General features: G+C 42.3%; 1 protein-coding gene across 1 annotated transcript in view; it reads right to left on the bottom strand.

Moving 5' to 3' along the window:
* Window positions 1–25973, bottom strand: part of whrnb (whirlin b) — a 65647-nt gene extending 39674 nt beyond the window's left edge. The window contains exon 1 of the mRNA XM_071897158.2: window positions 25260–25973. Coding sequence (XP_071753259.1) covers window positions 25260–25973 — 714 coding nt within the window. The remainder of the gene's footprint in view (window positions 1–25259) is intronic.
* Between the last annotated feature and the right edge of the window lie 498 nt (window positions 25974–26471).

Genomic DNA, 26471 nt, shown 5'->3' with positions numbered 1-26471 from the left:
CCGGCGGCACTGTAGCCATAAATCAGCGGCTACCGAGCTGCTTTATCACTGGTGTAAAGTGGCAGACACACCCAAGGACTGTGTGTGCCGAATTGATGGGTCTAGATGCCCCGACACACATGGACACACATATAAAGACACACACACACATACTCACACTCACACACACACACACACACACACACACACACACACACACACACACACAGGCCTGTTTTATACCTCTGTGAAGTTACTGTTTGCATAGCGGTTGCGCGGTTGTGCGATGTGTGCATAAGTTGCAGAAATGTAAGTGCTACATAAATGATTGGTTGACAGGTGAGGTGGGATTTTACACCAAAATTCAGGTAGCTGACTTTACTTCTTGTCACAAAATCACAACAAACAAGCATGGAGCAGTTTGAAGACAGACAGGAGGCCCGCTGCTACCGGCACCTCTATGATTTGTGATAGGATTTTAAATATTCGGAAACATCAGCAAGCTCTTCCGCCTCCTCAATCTCTTCCTAACTTGAAGTTCAAGTAGACTGCATTTCCCTCTGTGGTTTAAATACAATTTATGGACCTTGTTCAACATTCGGCATCCAGTGAACTTAAGTCTAATGACATGCTCTGTGCAACCTGTCACAAGGTATACTTGCCTGGCAAGTCTGCAAGTGCTGCACACTACTCAAACCACACAGCCGTCGCAGAGGTATAAAAAAGGCCTTCTGTTAGACTGAAGCTCAGTGAAAAAGGCAAGAGGTAAGAGAGGAGGAAGCTAATATTATGAAGCCTAGCACTCTGCTATACTAACTAGAAAATTCAATCTGGCCATACTAAGTCTTTAGGTTAGCTAGTTAGCCTAGCTGACCTTCCAAGTTCAAACCTGTAGCTATCTAGGTAAGCTAGCTAGCTGCTGACATTCCAACATCATGAATTCCATGGTCATGAATGGATGAAACAAGTACAGATGCTGTACAGTCCCACGGCATAGGAAAATTACAACCAGGGCATTTCACAGGAGAATCATGGTTGAAGTTTGAATGAAAGGAAGGGAATGCTCACATGGAGATGTCACATATAACAAAGTCAGAATTCTGAGATTAATCTCAGAACTCAAAAAAGAAAATGTTCACTCGTGGCCCTAATCGTCCTCTGTAAATTTGCTAGTTAGCTAACTTGTTCTCCAAAAGAAAACTGTGATTCTTTAGCTCTGCCCATTGAATTTTAACTTCATGCCTCCAGAGCAGCTCTGCCTCAGAAATGTTTGTAGAACTAAAACTCCGGTCTGCACACACAGATGCACAAATGAACAAACATGCCTCACGCTCATGGTCTGGTAAGCGTGTGGTAGGAGTTCAGGTGATGCAGAGGGGAACCTTATGAACAGGCATGGCTGCATGGACACAGACACACAAACGCACACACAAATATTTCGCCGACAGGCTTTTACAGCTTCATCGTTGAGGGCGTGTGTCCTCTCCAGGTCTGAGGCCACGCACTGTGCATTAACCCCACTCAAGCTGCAGTCACCTGCCCTCCACTATCACCCACCATGACATGATGGATTGGCCCCCTGCATTGTTGGCTGAGCTCAAGGTTGAAGTTTGTGACAGAGTATAATTTACCCTGCCAGCCATTTCAATATTGCTGGCTGTATATCAACGTATTCTCCCAACAAACGTTAACTGTTTCAGCTCAGTTCAGCCGATGACACACGTTCTGAGGCTTGTGAGCAATGGTGGCGATATTGAAGCAGTTACAGTGTAATATACTGAAGAGTTTTGCTCCAAATTGAGATATGTATTTTATGATAAAAGGTGACAACTACTATAAAATAATCATTGGCACAAAATCAAAAAGGAATGCCATTTTTAAAGGATAGCAGGCAAATTAAGTCCTTGGTTGACAAAATGGCAACACTTTTAGAGACAAAATTCTCCATATTTCAGAAAAGTTGAATGATGATTCAACTTCAGAAAAAATGTTTGTCTCCCCATATGGTATTTTGAATTAGATGTAAGGGAGCTGGCACCCACAAATGAAAGAAAAAAACGTCTCAGATCGAGATGTCTCAATACAAAGTTTCCATTTAATTCTACATCTGAATCCCCAGACCACCTGGGAAAATGTGGGTGAGGAAAGAGAATCAGTAACGCTCTCCCCTCCCTCCACAACTACTACTGAGGTGCCCTTGAGCACTGTGGAGCTGCTCAGTGGCCGACAGTAGAAGACTGTGGTTGTATTGGGCAGCTGCCAGGGGGAAAGGTGAAGCAGGGCATGACTGGAAAAGAGCATGCCTGCTCAGTCCACTTTCCCTGGATAAATAATAGTTAAAAATTTTATTCATGTCATGTTTTTTCCAATTAAGAAACACTGCCAAAATGATATTGGTCCTGCCTCTCAGTGACACAGAGAGAATTATACATGCTTTTATATCCTCTCATCTTGATTACTGCAACACCTTATTTACTTGCCTTAACCAACAAGCTGTGGCTCGGCTCCAGGTTGTGCAAAATGCTGCAGCAAGGCTTTGGACCAGGACTAAGAGAAGGGACTGTACTTACTGCTTTTGGCATCTGTACACTGGCCACCTGTCAGTTTTAGAATTGATTTCAATATTTTATTCATAGCTTTTAAGCCTCATCAAGGCCTTGCTCCCCCCTATAAGTCAGAGCGTAGCCTTAGATCCCGAGGCACGGATCTCTGTTCCTAAAGCCTAGGTCACACTAGACGATTTTAACGCCAATTCTATGCCAAATTTCAATCTGGGCTAATTGGGGTTGGTGGTGGTGGTGGTGGTGGTTCAAGACTGCTGACTCTGGCTGCTTGGAATGATGTGATTTTTTCAAACATATTTGATTTTGTCCGGTCAGGCTCGTGTAGTGTGAAGCGGTACAATACTCACCAAGACTGAAATCTGAGAGTGACACTGGCAACAGCCAATGGGAAATTAGATACAGGGGTAAGAAAAAGAAAAAGAAAATGAACTGGAAAAGAAGTAACATTTAACAACACCCATTCATGCAGATAGTTTATATTAGCAGGATTCCCAACTCATCTCATGTTATTAAATGGCAACATGCCTGAATCAACCCACACAAGTATGCAATTAAAAATTAAGTGAAATAAGTCTCATACAAAATTCTTCGTCAATATTATCCTTGTAATAATGTCACTTCAAAATTCATGTAAATGTAATCTGTAGCTTCTGTACCATGGAGCAAGAAACGATTGAACACCTATTTTTTAACTGTGTTTACAATAAACTGTTCTGAACATAGGAAAATGGGATCACACACTACCTGATTCTATCATTCAAAAAGAATGACAGAATCAGGTAGTGTGTGATCCCTTGTCTTCATGTGTGTGACGCCACATCTTTGTCCCATCGGCTAGTGTGAACAGCTTCCTGACAGGACGGCAAGCAGACCAGTCGTTTAGTGTGAACTGCGTTAGTTGGACAAGTCTTGTAGTGTGACCTAGGCTTTAATCTAGACTAAAGATTCAAGTATTGCCCTGCCTGAGGAGGTTAGACTGACTATATCAATGTCATCCTTCAAATCAATTCTCAAGACCCATTTGTACAAAAAGACTTTTCATAATTACTACTGTGTCTTACTTGTGTGTCTTACAGTGAACGTAATCATTTTATTTTATTGTTTCATCAGTTAACATTTTACTTTTTTTAATGTCCTTCACTATTACTTCTTTTTACCATGTTCCTTTTACTGCCTGTTTAAGCACTTTGTAACTTCTGTTTTGAAATGTGCTATATAAAGTTTTATTATTATAATAAAAAAAACAACATCAATTTAACATGAACAAGTGCATAGCGTTTTTGCGTTACCCCACCATCCATTAAAGAGACTCACACCTATATATAGAGTACTGAGACTTTACACGGGCCACAGCATCTGTAGACAATCAATTATATGGCATTCTGGAAATGAATTCTTCCAAATTAAACGGCGCTACGGACGGGTGAGTGAATGAATCTCGACGTGAGCGCAGTGCCTCTGACCTCGAATGTTATCTGACTCAGCTGAAGTGCTGCTGGCGCTGGCTCTCCCAGGCCTCTTACTGCAATCCCTGCACTCAGTCCTCAGCCCTTCCCTTCCACAGGGAGAAACATTGCAGTCCCAGCAGATGGTTCCAGTACACTAAGTAGACTGTTGGCACGCTCAGCGCCTCCAGCCCAAAAACACTGCAGCCCCAGAAACACCATTAAGACAGAGGGAGAGAGAGGGAGAATAAGGAAGAGGGATGGAAGAAGGGTGGAAGTAATTTCGGTATATACAGTCTGTATGGCCTTCTGTAGACCTGATGATGTGAATACCATTCTGCATGTATATAAGCTGTAAATGTGCATATTTGTTTTCTTCAAATTCCCAAATTCTTGTATAATTCATAAAACAAGTATTGTTCCCTTACTTCATTGTGCATATATTTCACTGCTGTTATTTTGTACACCATCATTTTTTTCATACTTTTCATTCATACATTTCTACAAACATAATTGTCAATCGTATTATGTTTCATACCCCCACTTTTGAGTATTTTTTTTTAATTTTTATTTTACTTTTACTGAAGTATGTTTTGAAGTGCTATACGATACGATACGATACAATGGAACTTTATTGTCAGATTTCTCTTAAATTTGTTATGCATCATAGCAGCTCCATTTTAACAAGACTAGGTCAAAACCTAGTATATGGCTGGATCGTGTCCGTCTCCTCTCTCCGCCGCTGTCCTCTCCACCGCGCCCACGGGCCGCATTGATCCTCCCGATCCAAGCCCCAGTCGCTCTGGTACCCATCGGTGCCGAAAACGCCGTTCGCCGGACACCCGGTGACGCATCAGCGTCGGGACCCCCGCTGAAATCTCGGCCGGATCACCGGGAACAAATCAGCGCCCAGCTATCAGCACTGGCCAGAACCGTGCCCCCAGGAAATTCCGGGAAGCGTCGGCAGTAAGCCCTCGGCGCGCCGAAACCTCCATGCTTGTCTGTGTCTCTCTCTCCGCCGACAGAACAGAGGGCTGTCAGGTGGACTGAGCTGGCGCATGTGCATCGAAATAAACGGCGATATGATATAATTGTATAGATTCCACTTTAGCTTCAGCTTACATGCATGATATTGGTCAGCCTGCTTACTGTGTGGGAGAAACGGGCTCCCATCTCAGCAGAGAAACAAGATGGCGGAGAAAACGAAACTTACATTTCTGGCTCTGTGATCCTATGATGTGCCACGTGCCACGGCCGACCGATGGTGTAACTTCATCACTCAGTCACTCAGTCACTCAGTCAGTCAGTGACAGACATTCGCCTTTATAGGGCTGGCCCGCTGTTGCGGTCCAGCCAAAAACATACACAGGGTGAACACACAATCACATTGCACATAAAACACATAATCACACTACATTCAATTACACATAAGCATCAGAACAGCTCAGTGACCCTAGGTTACCACTATATTGCACCCTCCACCCAAATATACTCCACTACATGGTAAATCACATCCATTACAGAGTATGACATTTTGTAGGCTCTCCATAAACATTGCATCAGTGAACAGTTAGCAGAGAAAAGAAGAGTAATCTGCCATTGCGTGAGAAACTTTACAAGAGGATAACAATATCCTCTTGTAAAGTTGTAACTCAGAAACTTTTACTCGGAGTAAATTTTAAATGAGCTACTACTGTAGCTTTTATTTTTACTCTAAGACCAGTAATTATACTTTCTACTTAAGTAAAATTTAAGCAAAATTTCCTGACCACTGTTATCTTACTAATATATTATATTTTAGTACTCTTCAGTAGGGTATTTAGTACTCCTTCCACCCTGGAAACTAGGTCTGGTTGCCTCCTCTGCCCTGACTATATCTGTGATGGATGATACTCATCCCTCTGCTCTCACAGATATGTCACCATTACGGAGGCACAACAGCTTTTTGATGGGACATGAAAAGTTTTCCATTTACTTTGACGGCCCCGTCTATTCTGTTTGGAAAGGTCTGAGGTGGGATGATGGAAGGCTGCTGTGACAGGTGATCAGTCTCTAAGACGAAGTAATTATAGATAGTTTAACTCTTGGCTCTATCGTCTGAAAGAAGGATGTGAAATATAGAAAGAGCTGCAGGAGTCAGATACTTCCAGGTCTGTTAAGGATCACGTCTGATTTAAGCTGCCAAACCTAAGACTGCTTAAGAATATAAATGGGGTTGGTCGTATAGAGAAGGATAGAGAAACAGTCTTGTGACTGTTTTAGGTTTTAGGTTTGAATAGTCAGACCAGCTGGGATAATCTGGGCAAGGAAGATGGATGAGTAGCACTCTCCACTCCACAACACAGTCTCAGAAAATTTTGCGAAATGAGCACAAACTCTGAAATGTAGATTTACATGTTGTGGACATGAATAATGTGAAGATTACGTTCCTCCACCATGAAAGGATTATGTGACTGGTAGCTATGTTTAGGCAAGTAAAACACCTTTGGTTAAAGTTATGGTAAGGTTTTGGTCATAGTTAAAGAAAACTTTAGCTGGAATTGGACACAACATTTTCACGTTAGCTAATGGTTAACGGTAGCTAAAAGTTTAGGCAAGTAAAACAACTTTGGAAGGTTTTGGACATGGTTCAAGAAAAATTAGCTGGAATTTTACATAACTTTCACGTTAGCTAATGGTTCATGGCTAATGGTAGCTAATAACTTTGGAAGGTTTTGGTCATGGTTAAAGAAAACTTTAGCTGGAATTGGACATAACATTTTCACGTTAGCTAATGGTTCATGGCTAATGGTAGCTAAAGTTTAGGCAAGCAAAACAACTTTGGTTAAGGTTATGGTAAGGTTTTGGTCATGGATAAAGAAAACTTTAGCTGAAAATGAAAACGTCACCCCCAGTAAAAACTTCTTGTCAGTTGGGAATTGAACCTGTGTCATCACCAGGCGCTCTTCTCTTTGTCTGTTCAGCCATGGTGGCTATCGCTACTCATGCTAACTACCCAGTTGTTCTTCTGTTTATTCCAAACCGGAAACATAAAATGCATCACTTTCCAGGAAAGAGCTATACCAGAGACCGCATGTTTAGAAGAGAAACTGGTTATAGGTTGAATCACTATTATCACAGGTTCTCAAGCATGTGCCATCGAGGCCTAAGAGTCTGCAAGTTTTCATTCTAACCAAACACTACAGCAGCTGATCTAGCACACTCTTGGGCCTCGATAGCACATGGTTGAGAACCACTGTGTTCTATCAAAATGGACATTTATTCATGTGAACACGTCGCGGATTATTACTTTATACGGTAGTTGTTCTCAGAGAGGTGAAGAGCCCCGTATAACTATTACATCCCTGCTACCACCTACAGTTACGGGTTTTTATAATGCAGTGACGAGCAGCAATCTTAGTAACAAAGGGGAGGAAGATTACGGCGCTAATTATGTGCTGAATTACGGCCCATTATCAAACTACAGGCAACACAAAGCGTTTACCTCAGCTCTTTACAAACCCCTGCATCCTGCAAGACGAGGACCCCAAACCGCCAATTAAACTCTGTTTCCTATCCATTACCTCTGACAGCACGTAGTAAAAAATAAGGCACCATCATAAGATGTGCCCGCCGTTAAAACGTCTCCCCCACCCAATTACAGTCCTGATAAATTTTGCTCAAAGTATTAGGCTATTCAACCGCCTCTAATAAAAGAGCGACCTAGATAAACTATAGGAGGCGATGGTCCTCTGCAAGTAGAGCTTCACTAACAGACAACAGAGAGGGAAACGCTGGACGACAAAGACAAGCAAAAGCACCACAGGCTGGGTCCATTCACTTTGTTCAGCGTTATATCACAACAAGCGAATTAGAGGTTCAGGCGGGAGTAGCCGGTTGCTATTCTGAGCCGAACGTTTCTCCGGGCTCAAAAGCGGCAAGAGAGGCAAAAGTCAGCGTCGTAAGCGGCGGAGACGAGTGACACTCGATCGCGATTTGGGCTATATGTGCGTCCCCGCGGTGCTCGAGCCGGGATGGAGTGGGCGGAAGAGGAGCTCTCAGCGGGTCTTGCGTGGGGCAGGGTGGGCGGGCAGATGGATGGATGGATGGAGGGGAATTGTTGCTATGATAAAGGGGAGCGGACGGGTTTATTTTTACGCCGGAGGGGCGGGACGGGAGGGCAGCGCTGACGTCAGTGCCGGTCACTCGGTCTGCGGGGCCTCTCGGAGGGCTCTTCACCACGGCTGAACCATCACTCCAGCCTCTAGCCCTCTCTCAGGCTGAAGTCAGTGACAGGTTTTTCTTTCTCCGTCCTGTCTGGGGATGCACGTACGGTCCAAAATAGTCTAAATCATCTGGAGTGTCACTCGCCCCTGCCGGTTACGACGCTGATCTTTGCCTCCCTCTAACCTCAAGATACATTCGGCCCAGAATTGAAACCAGCTACTTCTAACTACCGCCACCTGCAAGAAACATTCACGTTGGTCTCCTAGTGGGGAAGCTCTGCTGCAGTTCGTTTATGGTTGATTTTAAACTCATTAATAAAACATGATGTTGTAGCAGATGTCATCCCGTTTTACCGCTTCTTCAGATATGACGTGAACGCAGCATGAACCTCTAATTCACTGTTGTAATATAACAATGCACACAGTGAACGGACCTCCCTGTGGTGCTTTTCTTTGTTGTCCGACTTGACATCATAATAACGGTTTTTATTTTTAGCTCAATACACTGTCAGGAAAGCAGTATTAAAAAAAAAAAAATAACTCAACCCAAAATTTATGTTAATTTTTTTCAGCACACTTCGTCAACTGGATGCTGTTTACATTTCGACTACTTACTATTTATTGTAATGTATTCTATTCTATTCTACTCTGCTCTCTTCTATTCCACTCTACTCTAATATACTCTATTCTATTCTATTCTATTCTATTCTATTCTATTCTATTCTATTCTATACTGTGTCATGTTTACATTTTAGCAAAACGTCAGCACAACATACAAATTTTGTACACATGTATTAGTTTCAAAATGCTTCTTTTTATCAGTCATGTTGCACATACAGGATATAATCAGACTTTGTCACTTTATGTTTTGTTTTGGGATATTTTTGGTTTGTTTTTTGCAGGAAAATTAGTATTCCTTGTTACAGTAAGTATTCCTTGTTAAAACTACAAAGTAAGTTAACAATGTATGCCTCCTAAATACACAAATACGCTATCCGAACGTATCTTAAACTGCTGAACACACACAGAGACACACACAAAGTGTGTTGCTGTGTTTTTAACAGTGTAATTGCTCTCTCTCTCTCTCTTTCTCTCTTGTTCTCTCTCTCTCTCTTGTTCTCTCTCGGCCATCATGAAAGTACTTGTGACTCACACAGTGATCTGTCCCATGGTGCATTAGCTTCACATAATAAGGTACCGTGTGTGTGTCTGTGTGTGTGTGTGTGTTTGCACAGAGAAGCGGACCACCCATTGTACAGCGATACATAGAGCAGATATTGTGTTAGAACAGCAATCAGTGTAGACTAGAGCAACACAAGCTCTGACGGCTGACATCTGTATACTGTGGAGACACCTTTACTTTCACATAGAGAGGTAAACATGGGTTACATAACCCGCGTGTGTGTGTGTGTGTGTGTACCCATGCCAGCATGCATGCAAAAAGTATGTGATGTCCTAACTGTTTGCCTGTATTGGTCTGATGTGCGCTTGTTTTGTGTGTGTGTGTGTGTGTGTGTGCGTGTGTGTGTGTGTGTGTGTGTGTGTGTGTGTGTGGTGGAGGTATATTGAGTTAAATTGGCTGTCACCTCAAATCTCCCTTGCCAGCTGCTTCGCTCCTCTCCTTCATTTATCACCGTTACCACACCTGATTCCGCTGCGTAAACCATCCCTGGACACACACACGCTCACACACACTCACGTAGGCATAGATACACACACACACAGACACATACACTCAGACAGGCATCGATACACACACAGACAGATGCACATACATGCATTCATGCACAGATGCACACAACACAGATGCATACACATAAACATATACTGTATGCAGATATGAATGCACACACACACACACACACACACACACACAATGTGTGCACAATCATGTACACACAGGTCTATATACATGCACACACATGCATAGACACACATGCACACATACACCTACACATTCATTCAAATGCATAAAAATCATGATACATGTGTGCACATGCACACACATAATGCATGCACACACATACACACACAGCATACACACATGCATATGCAAATGCACACAAACAATGAACACGTGTACACACTCACTCATACTCACACACATATTCTGACAGCTGCTGCGCTCTCTGATCTACTGTAGCTACAGTACACAGTGTGTCAGCTGCTTCTCCACACCAGGGAGTTTGATTCCCATCGGCTTCTCCCACACACTGGAGCCTGTTATCTAGAATATGCGCTTTGCAAAATGGAGAGCCGCGTTCAAGGACACTTCACAACGGCAGCAGCCAACGGTAGAGTTTTAATAGGAAAAGCAGCCGAGGGAGTCGGGGGGAGGGGGGTGGGGAATCAGTATCGCTCTAATAACAACCGGTCAGATCACGCTGCCCTGATCACACTGACAGCAAAGGATAACTTCACCTACAGGAATACTCACACCTACTGCATCCGGCACAGAGCGATCTGAGGGCAAGTTGCTTTTTTGGGCCTGTTGCGCTACTAGAGTAGTCATTTGGTTGTGATTACATAATTTGACTTCTTCTCACACGAGTGCTGTTTAAAAATATTCAAAATATAGCCTACATGTTTTCTTTTACAATTTTTTTATAAGCATTTCTCAATACTCGGTTCAGTATTTCAACACTCTTCACACAGTTAACACAACAGCACTCAATGTGGACCAAACTGTGAAGGATTTTTCATTGCTTTGACACAAAATGCATTCAGTGAACCCAATTTTCAAAATTCTTGAATTAATTTCTCACTCAAACTCGCAAAACAGGCCATTTTTGCAAATGTTTCAAAACTGTTCAAGTTCAAAACCCTAACCCTAACATACAAAATTCAATGGACAGCAATTTGCTAAATTACAAATACATTTGAAATCTCTATACTACATACTCTACAACTGGATACTGGATACTCTACAGCAGTGATTCTCAACCTTTTTCATATCAAGGACCCCTAATTTAGTCCACATTGGAGCCACGGACCCCCATTTGATGAGTTTTTGTCTTTCGGACAATATTTTTATTGTTAGATATGATTTTGTCCAGAATCCCATGACTGTCTGTATTGTAGGTAGAGAGATAACAGTGCAACTATGATCAAAACAGTCATTCTTCTACATTCTCTAATTGTGTTAACTTCTTGTAAATGAAATAATGCTGAAGTTTAACAATTCATCAATTTGCTGGGGACCCCCTGGAACCCCCTCAAGGACCCCTGGTGGTCCCCGGACCCCACATTGAGAACCACTGCTCTACAGTACTCAATACTGTACAGTTTTTCTCGATTGCTTAGATGCATTTCTGGTAACTGGTTACAAACTGCAAATGCATTGAGACAGTGATCACTACCTCAAAGACATTTGCTAAACGTGTAATGATTTCTAGTTCTCTTCACACACTGAATATACTGACAACTATTTTTTGCAAACCAAAACACAAATGCAATCAGTAAATACAAATTTCACATAGGAGTCTTATGTTCACAGATATGTTCACATTTCCTCCCATACACTGGGGCCTATAACACAGCACACATCATAGTATTTCTGTATTTCCATAGTATTTCTTGCAGAGCAGCTAATGGCAGAAGAAGACGTGGTGGAGGGGCAACAGTTGGCCAATTTCATCATCATATGGGACAATGTGCAATTCCACCATAGTGGTTCCAAAACCATACTTTATGGCCTAATGCCAATGAAAGGCAAGATGTTGTCGAGTAAAAATTTAAAACACTGCAGCCTAAAACATTTAGTTAATTTTATGTTCAGTTATTTTAATTGTAATGATGTGGCTGCATCTATAAACTTTAAATTTGACATGCTGTTTTGAAAAAAGATTTTTATTTTATTTTATTTTATTTCTTTTTTTGTTATTGCATTTGATTTTTAGACATCAGTGTTGTTTGATTGGGGCAATAATGGCGGGCTCGAAAATAAAAGTTCACTGCAGTTTTTACAGACTGTTTTTCTGTAGCTGATATTTCCTTAAAGACCACTATCGGCCCAAAATATCCGTCTAACCCCAACCCAACCCCTGCCAAGATCCCTTACGAAGCGTCTATAGCTACTCTGCATCTCAAGGACACCATCCAAGAGACGCCCACCTACTCCTCAAGGCTGTAGGGAGACGTGTAATGAGGATGAAATGGGCTACCACAACATCTATACTGTGTCTGCCAGACAACCTGATTACCACAACAGGATTAGCGTGACACGACGACGGCAATCGACCATGGTGATTTTGCTGCATTGTGTGCCAGAGTGGCGGGGCCCTGACTTCAAAATGACGAACACGAATCCCACAAGACGCTGCATCTGCTGTTGAGGAGCAGCGATGCAGTCAACGGAGCATTTGAGGAAATAGGTGGGGTATTCCCAGCAGATTGCACAGGTAGAATGAGGTCTGTTTGATGCAAATTGCAGACAAACTGGTGGGTGAAGAGGGTTACTGAAGCCAGAAACACAGGCAGGTTAGCATCCTGCATTACTGACTACTGGTCATACTCCAGTTAAGGTCTTGTTCAGGTTAAGCTGTTTACATGAACCTCTCATACCCTGCGATTGAGTCTCCATGTTAACCATGAATAAAGCAGTTAACAGATCCTGTCCACTGATAAAACAGTCCAGCTACCGCCTTGTTAAAAATCAGCTATTGGAGATTTCTGGGTCCATTATGTTGTTTGGTGGTGTATTTTTTCTTATTCCCATGGATAACTGACATCATGTCAAGATATTTCCACTACTACTAGCTATAATGGAGTTTGATAGCAGAAAAGAATTCCACTATCTCAACCTTTTTCATATCAAGGACCCCTAATTTAGTCCACATTAGGGCCATGGACCCCCATTTGATGAGATTTTCGTCTCTTGGACCCAAATCGGAAAATATTTTTATTGTCAGATATGATTTTGTCCCGAATTCCATGACTGTCTGTATTGTAGGTAGAGAGATAACAGGGAAACTATGATCAAAACAGTCATTCTTCTACATTCTCTAATTGTGTTAACTTCTTGTAAATGAAATAATGGTGAAGTTTAACAATTCATCAATTTGCTGGGGACCCTCTGGAACCCCCTCAAGGACCCCTGGTGGTCCCCGGACCCCACGTTGAGAACCACTGATCTAAAGCATCAACAGTAAACACCAGGTTTTGGTGTCAGTCCCTCAGAAACAAAGAGCGAGGGCTTCTTTCTAGAGCTGCCATTTTTCAGCAACGTTCAACAATCATACAGATCAGGCAGAGATACCAATTTCTCCACCCACAGTAGCCTCAATAGACCAGAATGCAATGCAGTCACTGGAGTAGAAGTAGATGAGGCAGGTTGAGGGAAAGTGGGTACACCAAAGCAGCAAATTACAACACTTACAACACACAACTCCTGGAACGCATGGAACATCACAGATTGATGATATCTAACAGGGTAAGAGCATCCAAGGGGGCATTTTTCCTTAAACTGGGTTTCTCATAATTAAAGTATGAGCTTAGTGGGATATTCTAACCCAGTTATGATGTTTACATGCGGCAACCCAAAACCAGACTACTAACTGGGTTAAGGGAATGTAAGCATTGCCACTGAGCAACATGCTGGGATGGAATGAGACTTTCTTTCAAGCAAACTTTTCAAGCAGGTACGTGAAAATACCCCGAATTTGGATCCAATAAATTCCTGCTTGGATCTTTAAAATTCTGTCCCTACAAACCAATTTCGTGTTCCAGGGTTAGTCTGAATCCTCCTAGTCCATATAAAGTCCATCTGTATTACCTCCGCTACCTCTGCTCCTCACTCTAGCATGTACAGTTTTGCTTCGCTCATTATTTACCACTCAGCTTCAACTGAAGGCGCACGCGGCGAGTCTCGGCTCCCAGCATCTTCATTTCACACACAAATGAATACGGGCGGATCGATGCTCTCTCTGCAGAGCAAACATCGCTGAAAATGCCCCTCGAATATCTATTCCCATTTTGGGTTTGATGTGGCGAGGCTGATTTTGTTGATGCACATCTCTCTGTGGAGAGTCTCCGGGTTTTTATATTCTGTCAGAGTTTCTGGATGAGATACATAACTCTCGCTAGGGAAAGAGAGAGGGCGGAAAGAGAGAGACGAGTGAGAAGGAGAGATGGAGGGAGAGAGACAGAGAGAGAGAGAGAGTGAGAGACCCGAGTAACAAACAAGGGAGCAAACAGAAGTGTGCCAAGTCAAGGAGAGAGTGACAGCTTTTGACAAAGGGAAACAGAGCATACAATAAGAGTGACAGATTGGTAATGAAGCCTGGGACAGATCCATAACCAGACACCGAGCACAGGGCCGGCTCTACACTGTAGGGGGCCCTAGGCAAACTCTTCTTTGGGGGTCCCCATACCACACCAACCCCTACTCCCCTCATTGTAATAAAGTATACAAATGGTGTTTTCAGAGTTTCAATATTTGCAATAATGGAAATTCAAACAGTAACGTGAACATTAAACACTGAGATAGACATCAATAATAGTACTCCGGAACAAAATAGTGCAAGGGAAAATAATAACACTAACATTAACAAAAACATATAAATGCACAAGAGGATCAGGAAATGGGACAGGACTGTACTATTATATGTCTTTCAGGATTATTGCAATCTAATAACTTTGCTAAGCAAAACAACAAATTAACAATTCATTTTTGCCACAGAAAAATATTCATTTATTTGTCATTAATTATTAACGGCATAAACTTGTGCATAAAAAGTGTCTTTTAACTGGATAAACTATAACCAACAACAAAGTACATTGTAATAAAACCTAATGGAAACTCAATTTTGACTTTTGTCAAACTAACATCAGAGGCGGCCTTAAGCATCTGGGGGCCCGTTTCAAGAGCTAATGTGCGAGAAAAAAAAACATAAAAGAGAAAAGAGGAAAAAAAGTGAGGATTCAAGTTGGTTTGCATCAATAATGGTATATTTTCGGACTTCAACTTAAATGCATTATGTGCACTTTCAGCATCATGGACAGCTCAACATAGAAATAATCCAAACAATTCAAACAAACCATTACAAACCAAACAATTTAAAACTGAAACAATGACATTTTTGCTTTGGAATGAGGAGAAGCCTCGCCCTTCTCGGCAACTACTAGTCTGCATTGAATAGCACTAGGCCTATGTGTTATGTATCAGCTGACATAAAAACAGCTTAAACAATTCCCTCAAATTAAATTAACAACAAAAGCAATGCCATATTTTGCTTGGGAATGAAAAGTGTCTGAAACTACTGGTTGTGTACAATGAATTGCGCTTCGCGCTCTTTCAGCACCGTGGACAGCTCACGTCAGGCCTGGAGAGCTTGTTATTCATGCACTGTTGGCCTGGTAGGATTATTTAACCCTAAATAATTGCTTACAGAGATTCTTTTAATTATGTGTATTTGCTTTAGTTTGAGAATTTACTAGTTCGTATTAGTTGACACCATTAGTAATGGTCGTAGTGAAAGAAATGACCCGCCTACTGTTTTGCTGTGAATATTGAACTGCTAACTGGTTCTAACTGTGCGCTCACACCAGAAGCGTCATGAGCGCCGCTGGGCGCTCTGGGCGCTGGCTGCTCGCTGCCAGCCCTCAGCAGTCGTCGCTAGGGGGCGGGGCGTTCAAGCAGCGCTGCAGACATCAAGTTCAGTTGGGGCCAATATATCAAGTTTGTAGTAGAGCTATTTGGCAGGCCTGCCGTGAACTGTGACAAGCATGATCAAATAAACAAACTTCCACGTTTTCCTGCAAAATGTACCTAGTCTGTATTTCATAAAATAATGCTTTTGGCATTTGTATTTAAGCTAGTAGCACAGTAAATTTAATTTTACTACTTCTACACTGTACAGTAGGCCTAATTACGCTTACCAGAAATCCCTACTATCTCTGACACCTTCTTCCATGCATCATTTTTTTTGTTTATGTCTCTATAAACGAACAAGGACGGGTCATACAGCTCCGGGAAACCGGAGACCGCAACAATCAGTTTCTCCTCCATTGTCAGTATGGAACAAATATTTGTTAGGAACTTCAGTACATAGGGAGACGTTTACAGTGGGAAGAAAATCAAATCCCGATCTCGTCGCTGCTAATTTGCATAAAGTTCACCTCAGCTCAACTTCAACTCGTCGCTCTGGTCGCTGGCATCGCGCCGCTCGCTGCTGCCACAGCGTCAGACGCCTCTCGTCGCCAGCTCCCATTGAAAATGAATGACTGCCGGCCGCTTTTGTAGCTCATGACGCTTTTGGTGTGAGCGCACAGTAACTGCAATTAAAGCTGGCTGTTAGCTTTTAAACGGTGTCCGGTGCGTTATCTTTGATTGAAGTAACCACAGCTCGCCACAATATATATATATATTAAAAAAAGTGGGTGAATTATTCAATGCTTGCATGTCAGTCGGGGGCCCTTTGGGAGTGCGGGGCCCGTTTCAGTTGAAACGGGTGAAACATAGCTAAGGCCGCTACTGCCTAACATATCCTAATTATGATCAATAAATATTTTGTTTGATTATATGTAATTACTGTCAAGTTTCTGTAGCCTACAGAAAATACTAGATTATTACATAAACAAGCATGTAATTTATGACTCACCCAGGATTTGAACTTGGGTATCTGGTGTATGCTTTACTAACCAAGCTAAACTTGTCTACAGTCACCTAGCTAGCTACATACCAGCATTACCTTACCAGCTCTCTAGCTAACAGTCATGTGAAGGAGATGAATGTCTTTTCAAGTGCTAGTCCAAATTCCAACGTTGTTTGCCACTTATTTTTTCTGCCAATAGAAAGAGCAGGGGCAGCAGGACATGACCATGATGATCTTACACAGGTGAGGAGGAAGTTGCTGGGAAAGGAATGGCCAAAGGAAATCTTCCTGATATTAGCTAATGTTAGCTAGCTACAGTTAGCTTGTCTTTATACAGTTAGCTGGTTGGCAATCATGGTACGTATAGAATTTAGGGATACGCTTTGCACTTTTTCCTGCCCTGTTGTAGCTAGCCAAACAGCTATAGGATAAGATGACATTGAATTTATGCTTGAATTCTGCTTGATATTTAACTTGTTACAGGTTTTTATACCGTTAGCTGCTTGACAGTTATGGTATTCATTACAAATTTAGGGATGCTCTTCTCAATTTCCCTAAATTTCACCAGCTTTTTTCTGTACTGTGAATAGAAAGAGCCAAGAACCGCAGAGCAGGGTGATTCTGCACAGGTGAGGAGTAACTTCCTGGGATGGAGTTAGGCTTCATACAATTAGCTGGTTGACAGACATGGCATTTATTACCATGGTAGGGACGCCCTTCTCAATTTCTACTGCGCTGCTAATAGGAAGAGCAGGGGGCAGCAGCTGATTCTGCACAGGTGAGGAGTAACGAGCTGACTAAAAAGCTAAAGGGTAAGATAACACTGAATTTTAAAATAGCCTAATTTTAAAATGCTAATGAGTTGACCTGCAAATGTGACTCATATTGTCAAGGTACAGATTATAATAAAAGTCAACAACAACTTTCTGCATTCTCTCATTATAGATAAATTAAACTCAAGAAATATTTACTGGTCTAACAAATAGTTTGAAAAATAAGCCTTTTACATTTTTTTAATTGCACTGCAAATATTTATAGCATGATAATAACATCATGGATAAATTGTTATGGTATAACATAACACTCCAAACTAGTCATTGAGAAGGTGAATAATACATAGACACAAAAAAGGATACAAGGTCATTGCCAGAAAAAAAAAAAATTGTATCATTAACATTACTTAATTTGCAATTAATAACACCATGACACATACCGAAATCATAATTTTACTTTCAAGCCTGGCCTTCTTAACGTTTGCACCTACTGCACCAATCAAATCCATCTGATAAAGTCTACTCATTGCCTCTTGGCTCAGTGCCATTGATTGGCTTTATGTCTGTGAATAACGTATTGGACATAAAAACATTTATTTTGTATCTCCTCAAGCAAAAATGCATGTGCAGGGGGGGTGCAATGGTGGGGGGGCCTACACAACTGCATACTCAGCGTATAGGGAAAGCTGGCTGTGACTGAGGCACAGCAGCAGACTCCACACTGCAGGATAGGGTAGATATTTTGTACCAATATTTAATAAATCTGACCATTTAAATGCCAACATGTTTTTTTTTTTTAATTCCAAGTATTCAATGTTTGCCCCAGAATTTTATTGAAACAGCTGAAGCAGCATTGGGACACTGATAAAACTCTCCATTGATAATAAGAATCCAGAATGATAATAACAACATAAATAAAACATATTCATAGATACTTGTGTGGAATCTGATTAAAAAGTTGTATTAGAATCAATCAAAACTCACACATTGCAAACATTGAAAATTAGCAGTTTTGCCAACTCTGGGGGAGTTGATAGTTAAATAAATATATAAATGTATCCTTAATGGTGCTCCATATATCATTTTAACATCAAAAAATCATTATAGTATAATTACTGTAAACACAAGAGACCATCACTGACAAGATTAACAGCCTTTACCAGCCCCTACACTCATTTTACACTGTGTGCCACTGGGTCGGATTTGGTGGGAAATCTGCTGGATTGCTTTACGGCACAAAGGGAGATTGCTTTATGGTACAAAGCAGGAAGAGGGCACTGTTCTTCCACTGCAAATAGAGCTAAAGCTTTCAGAGTTTCTGGCATTGGCAGATGGTGAAAGAGAGTGAAAGGCCAATGGAAAAATCACTTCCAACATGTTTATCCTCTTCAGTAAAGACAAAGACACCAGGGAGGGGGAGGGGCGACAGGAGGCAACAGGGTTTTTGGGAAATGTAGTCTTAATTTGGAGAAACTCACAATTTCACTGGTGTGAGATCAAGGCTACCCATCTCTCATTGGTTTGTGGTAATTATATCAAGGTATCACAAGTAATTTGACAATGATATATTGGTGTTTAAAAATGCTACACATAGCCCCTTTAAGTAAGAAGTAAGAAGAGCAAAAACACGCAGAATTTGGATGTAGCAGGGAGGATTACTGAGGTATAATGCATACTGATGAAGTGAGCACAGGTGACAGATATGGAAATATCCAAATTGGCGACGGACACACTTGTCCCTTTTCCCTTGTCCTGTCCTTGGGTTTTCCAGAGCAGGATAACCCCTGCAGTCACAATAGAAATTGCTCTCACATTTGGTACACATGTCTGACGTCTCTACTGATTCAGGCGGGTCAGAGTGACTTCGCTCTATGGCTCTGCGCTCATGACTGGAATTCTCCTTGAAGGACCAGATAACAAGTTTAATTTCAGCACGCCCAAAGCGAGAAAAACACTCTTTGATGAATTGAACCCTCGCTCTATTTTCGCCCCAGACCAAACTCACTCCAACACCTTCCCGGGCTCCACTTAAAACACATGCACACACACACACACACACAGGTTTGAGTCACTTGTTCCTAGGGAGATAAGGTTTTAGAATAAACATAATAGAGTCATACCTGACTTGATCCTCTTAGCTTGGCTTACCATTTGCATAGACTCCAATCATTTCATACTGTATGTTTCTGTAGGTTTCTGATGTATTCTCATCACTGTGATTGCACTTTGTGACAGGGGAATTTCCCACTACAGGCTCCATAAAGTACCACTACCGCTACTAAAATATAAGTATTTCCTACTTCCCTGTATTTTGTTATTAGCCCTCTGGCGTTCCTATATATTGTTACCCTTTTCTTTGGCAGGCTTTAATAATGACTTTGGCTTTTTTTGGAGGGTTATGGAAAAAAGCCTTCGCCCTCTTGCCTGCCGGTGTATAAATAGCATCATATTTGGTTTGTTTGTTCCTGAGCGGTGGGATTTCAGCACAGCGGGCTGCGAGCTGATGCATTTCCTCTTGAATGGATGGAGGAGGAAGAAGAATTAACTTTTCACCAGACTAGGAGGTCTGTTCTGCCTGCAGCAAACTCCTCCTTTCTGTGTGCTTGTGTATGTGTGTGTGTGTGTGTGTGTGTGTGTGTGTGTGTACAAGCCCACGTATGAAACATCTACTTGTGTAAGAGTGAGTGTTGCATGCGCGCACTTGTGTATTTGTGCTTAGCGAGCGCAAAAGCTGATCACAGAGCAGCTGAGCTCCTCAGGAGTTCATTTCTCACAGCTTATCGTAAGGAAAAGCTGTGTTAGACTGATACATGGGGCCGATATTCAGCTTATATGATGCAGTTTGATTGATTGTAGAATTGATCAATACTACACTGGTTGTTCATGTGAAACCCTTAACCTGAACTGATTCTAATGAGATATTTTGATCAGATTCAACACAAGTATGCATGTTCATTATGAGAAGAAGTAGTAGTAGTAGTATCATATTGGGTTTCCATGGTCTAAATGCTGTTTCAGAGGCTTTTCCACTTTTGGGTAAACACTGAATACATGTAATTTTATGGATTTTTTTTTTTTTGCTTGGAATTTGAAATGAATTTAAATATATTGAATACTGGCAGAAATATTGACCTTCAGCAGCTTCAGTCCAAGCATATCAATAGTCGCCCTTCTCCTCTTTCTCTCGGCTACAGTCTCAAGCACCGGCAGTAGTCTAGCTTTCACGTTTTAGGCGTTTTGCTAGCGTTCCTGTAATGAGTGAGCAGGTGGAGGTTCAATGATACATTTACATGCAGACCAATACTCAGATTACTGGGAGTAATCATCTTAAGGCAGTATTCCCATTACGTTTACATGGTTCGAAGGAGCGCAATTTCTCTAGTAACCTGGATTCATTTAATAACCAGTCTACCGCTCGTCACTCCACTGCACTCTGACATGTTGTTTGCTTTCTAAATAACTTGAGCATAACATGGGCGACTCTGTCTGGCAACCTTTGACCTGGGCAGTTTGAAAAAAATGAAAGAAATCTGACGAAGGTGTTTACATGCAACAATAAATTGGAACCAGGTTATGATTAATCTGATTACTGTAATCCAATTAAGATAATCAGATTAAGGCGTTTACCTGACAATTCCAGTAGTCGGAGTATTGCCTTAATTGGGTTAAGATCGAATTATTAATGTGCATGTAAACGTATTCAATGTCTTGCTCAAAGACACATCGACAGGAAACATAGCTGTAGATGAAAACATTGACTGTTACAGCAAGTGAACCTGTGACCTTTCTATTTATCTATTTTTGTTCTTAATACCAAGGCTGACCCAAAGTTGTGAATTATGAATACATTTCAATCGTATCTTTATTCATCTTAATGTATATCTTACTTTGCCAAAGTTGTGAATACAACTGAAGTTTCCTTCCAAAATGAGGTATAAATTATTTGAAAAAAAAAAAGAGATAACACTTTTACCCACTGAATCTTCTAGATCAGTGACTCTCAACCTTTTTCATATCAAGGACCCTAATTTAGTCCACATTAGGGCCACGGACCCCCATTTGATGAGATTTTGTCTCTTTGACCCAAATCTGAGAATATTTTTATTGTTAGATATGATTTTGTCCAGAATTCCATGACTATTTGTATTGTAGGTAGAGAGATAACAGTGGAACTGTGATCAACACAGTTATTCTGCTACATTCTCTAATTGCGTTAACTTCTTGTAAATGAAATACTGGTGAAGTTTAACACTTCACAACACACAATTTGCTGGGGACCCCCTGGAACCCCCTCACGGATCCCCCGGTGGTCCCCGGACCCCACGTTGAGAACCACTGATCTAGATTTTAGAGAGGTGTGTTTTCGACCGGAACTCCATTACGGCCACCGCATTCTTAAATAATTACCGGACTAAATCTAGAATAAAGCCCGAGTGTGCTTATTTCCACAAATGAGCTCCTCTGTGTATTCAGCTACCTTCCTGGCCTCAACCGCGCTGCTGGTAAACAGCTCCACTTTGAAGTCACGCTTTCAGACAAGAGGGACGAGCCTCCGTGTGGCTGGCCTTAAATGTTACCAGCTTCATTAAAAGCATTAATGAATTATTTAGCTCTCGATGAGACGGAGACGGAGACGGCGGCCCGGCGACGAGAGGGGAGAACCCCGGCCTGTGGCTGGAAATCTTGTTCACACACCTCTGAATATTGATATTGAGTCCAATAATGAAACAGCACACTCCTATCCCGGGGGAGGTATAATTATGGATAAGAAATAAACATAGACGCTTTTGGCTGGAACAAAGCTGGACAATATTGTATTTACTTGTTAGAAGAAGACGGTGTTATGAATGGTGCAAATTGACTCATGGGGCTAATTGTTTTTTCAGCGAGGGTTAGGGTTTCCTGTTTTAGAGTTGCAACTGTGTCCGTTTCTGATAAAGTGACGCACTGCCAAACAATTAAGCGAACATTTATCTAAACAGAAAAAGCCAGGCGACACGCTCACGTCCGCCCCTCGAATAAAGGCTGTGTTTAAAGACTATGACCTGTCTGACAGTTATTCTGGAGCTTTCACTCTGTGGCGGCGCGACAAACACAACAGCTCCCTCTAAAAAAATGCCAGAAATATCCAAGACCGCCTGTTTGTACGACAGCGTAAACAATATAAGCTGCAAAACATCTTTGACACTGTCAGGGAGGAGGAAAAAAAAGAGCTATTATTCTTTGTTGTTTTTTTTTTCTCCCCCCCATGCTGGACTGATTCGACAAAGCCGTGTGTTGACAGGTGAAAAAGCCTCTTTATTTGCTCTTAAATAAGATGTCGCCCAAGGTCTGCAGCGCTCAGCCTCCAGAAAGGTGTTGTTTCTGTTTGGAAATTGCTGTAGGTAGAGTGTATTAGAGTCTGACTCACTGAGAAAAGATTGCTAGGCCGTAAAAAAAAGATCTCCGCAGACAGCCGGCCCCAATACATGGCGCAAATAAAACATTAACGCCCGGGACAATAACACAGCACATATAGGGAAAGATCTCTAAATATTGTGACAGTATCTGAGGAACATATTTATTTTGTTGCCTTGACACCTTCTCATATATCCTGTTACATTGTATTCCTGATGCATCAAACTGTCGAATCAAAGCCAATTTGTATGGAGGTGATTAATGCCATAGAGACGGAGAAGGAGAAGCATTGCCAACATCGCTATTTTGAAAGAGTTTAATAGGACACAAGCTGATGTTGGACTGTGGGGACAAAGATAGAGTCATGAAGAATGAAAGTTGTTCCTTCCTTCACTTCACTGTTTTTCAATGTAAACACAACTTGACAACCCTCTTTTAAGCCACGACATTTTTATACAAATAAATGTCTGTTTTGCAACTCTCTATCGCCAATTGATACAACAGAATAGTGATTCAACCTATAGCCAGTTCATGAAAACTTTAACATTTGCAGTTCTTTGACAGCTCTTTCCCGGGAAAAATCCTCTGGCGCACAGGAAGTGATGCGTTTTACATTTCTGGTTTGTTAGGAATAAATGGAAGAAGAACTGGGTAGTTAGCATGAGCAGCGATAGCCACCATGGCTGAACAGACAAAGAAAAGAGAAACTCAAACTGCATCCACTGAAAATCTAAGCTCCGCCCCCCCACACTGTTTGATTGACAGGTGATCTCTGGGAAGTGCAGTGCAGAAACACCACAGCAATGAGCGCTGAGCAACAACGATGGAGACTAAATAAAACAAAAACACCACAGCAACGACCACTTAGCAGTAAAAATGTCACCAAAATTTTAAAAACAAGGATCTTGAGGATTTCCACTTTAATCTTCAAAATCTTCTCTTCACTCACTAGTTAACCGTTTTAATGGCTACTCTATTTTACATCCAAATTAAAAAGAGAATGACCAACAATTTATTAAAATGCCACAACTATGACGCATCTGCTCCCGCATGTCCGTGATATTAATCACCCCTCGTACCTTTCCTCAATGAGGAAAAGTTTAATTTCACTATAATTTAATTCACTAGAAATTATCCTAGTTAGACAATGTCGAAGAATGATTATTGTAATCATAGGTTTCGCTCTCAACACTGTTATCTCCCCACATACAGTGTAGACAGTTCTACAATTCAATACTAAATCAACAACTAAAATCTTCCCATATGGGTCCCCGGGACTAAATCTGATCAAAGAGGATCCCTGGCCTTTATGTGACTCTCTCTGGGGGTCTGTGGTGTGGAAACATTGAGAACCCCTAGTTTAATCCATGCACATTTGCAAGGCAGCAGTACTTTTCTCATAAGGAAACAGGGCCTTCTCTCCATGTGCACATAGAGTAAAGGTTTGAGTTCATCAGGGTTTGCCATGCCAGAGGCCAGACAGCATTAAGCCACGGTCAAGTGGTGTAGAACAAATAAAAAGTGGTTTTGCTAGGGGCGGCTTCCAGCTGGGCCTGGGGGTCCACAGAGGAAGCAGCACTGTGACAGTCTGCTACTCTTATTAAAGACATAAAGACAGCAGTGCCTGGCCCACTGGCTCCATGGTAGGGATGGGACAATATATAGAAATTCGATATATCGCAATACAAAAACGTGACAATACGTATTGTGGGGCAGAAAAATGAATCGCAATGTTAGTTACATTTTATTCTGCTGTAGTAATCACAAATGAGACACTTCACCATCACAATTTCACAAGCTCTCCATCCAAATTATATTATTGTCACTTTGTAATGACATTTTTTAATTGTTGTTTACATTCTAGCAGCCAATGCCATTGCTAGAAAGATTTGTGTCTCAGAAATAAACATAATTCTGCAATTCTACTTATTACATCGTATCATGCTTGTATAAAATTGTGTATCGAATTATATCGTGAGAAAAGCACATCATCCCATCCCTACTCCATGGTAATGCATTCAGGCAGAGAGCCTCTGCCTGAAGCATACAGTGCATCCATAGCCCTGTTTACATCTCTGACACTGACAAACACAAAGTACATGTGCACACACACACACACACACACACACGCACACACACACACACACACACACACACACACACACACACTTTGAGCCTGTGTTATTGGATCCTTGGTCTCATGGACATTATCTACAGAGGTTGCTGAGGAAACGTGGCAAGGCACAATAGTGAACTCGCCATCACTCATCGCCCTCTCTCACGCACACGCATCAAAGCATACCTTGACTGCCTCTATGTGCGTGACTCTGTCAAACAGCATGTCGTTCACGGTCACTATCTGGTCCCCGACCCTCAGTCCCTCCCTCTCGGCCGAAGAGCCCGGCTCCACCAGGGACACGTAGATCCCGACGCCGTGCTCCGATCCCCCGCGGATGCTGAAGCCCAGTCCCTCGTGGCTCTTGGTGCGCGTCAGGGTGACTTGGCGCACCTCTCCAAAGGGTCCCTGGAGGAGCGTCGGCGCCCCCGGACCTGACCGCTCCAGCGCGGCGCCGAAACCGTCCGGACAGCCGGGGACCCCGATCGCCTGCTCGTGGATGGAACCGACGTATTTCTGCAGAGTCGCGTCGCCCCCGTCCGCGAACCCCTCCGGGTTGCCATTGCTGGGGAGCAGGTCGGTCTTCAGGTAGAGTCCCTCCGACGTGTACTGGTCGAACAGCAGCTGGTCGGAGCGCGGGATGACCAGGCGCAGCATGGGCAGCAGCTGGCGCTTGTTGGGCGTGTTGAGGATCACTTTGAGAGTTTGGACCAGGTCGAAGACGTTGCGCTTGGCGTGGTACACATTGAGGCAGTGGATGAACTGCTCTCTCTCCAGGTCGCTGAGCAGCAGGTTGAGGGCGTTGTGGAGCCTCCGGACGTTCGCCGAGAGCGCGCGGCCGCCCGAGCCGGTCGAGTTCACCGATGTGTTGAGCGAAACGCGCTCCAGGTCAGCGCTCATCCTACAACATAACGAGGAATCACCGCATCATACAGACCGGAGGACGGATCAGGCATTTGGTATAGCGCTGTTGAAGTCGAGCCTCCCTTTAATCAGAAAAAAAAAAAAAGTAAAACCGCTCCACCGCGCATCGGGCAACTTCAACAGGTGACCGGTGATCTACGTGCGTAACGGCGATGATGTGCGGCGCGCGAGATGGGTCACCCCGAAAGAAAGCATTTTTCCAAGTCGGTATACAGAAAAATAGAGATATGTTCTTTCTTGACTGTTTTTAATTCCAAGTCCTCCTGCTCCACCGGACAAAATTCAAATAGTGTCCAGTATTAATATCTGGTGTCCGGCTGATAAAAATCCGTGTGGGGGCTTTCTTCTTTTCTCTAAATCATAAGCACGTACTTCATATTAACCTCTGCCCTTCTCCACATGTATTACGGCTACCGGACAAACTCCAGAGTCTGTTGGGTTCCTACTATGTGACGACGGAGCTTCCACAGTGCG

Source organism: Centroberyx gerrardi, chromosome 8 (assembly GCF_048128805.1).
Source record: "Centroberyx gerrardi isolate f3 chromosome 8, fCenGer3.hap1.cur.20231027, whole genome shotgun sequence".
Taxonomy (NCBI): domain Eukaryota; kingdom Metazoa; phylum Chordata; class Actinopteri; order Beryciformes; family Berycidae; genus Centroberyx; species Centroberyx gerrardi.
Note: the sequence above shows the minus strand (reverse complement) of the source record. Positions and strands in the feature narration are given on the sequence as shown.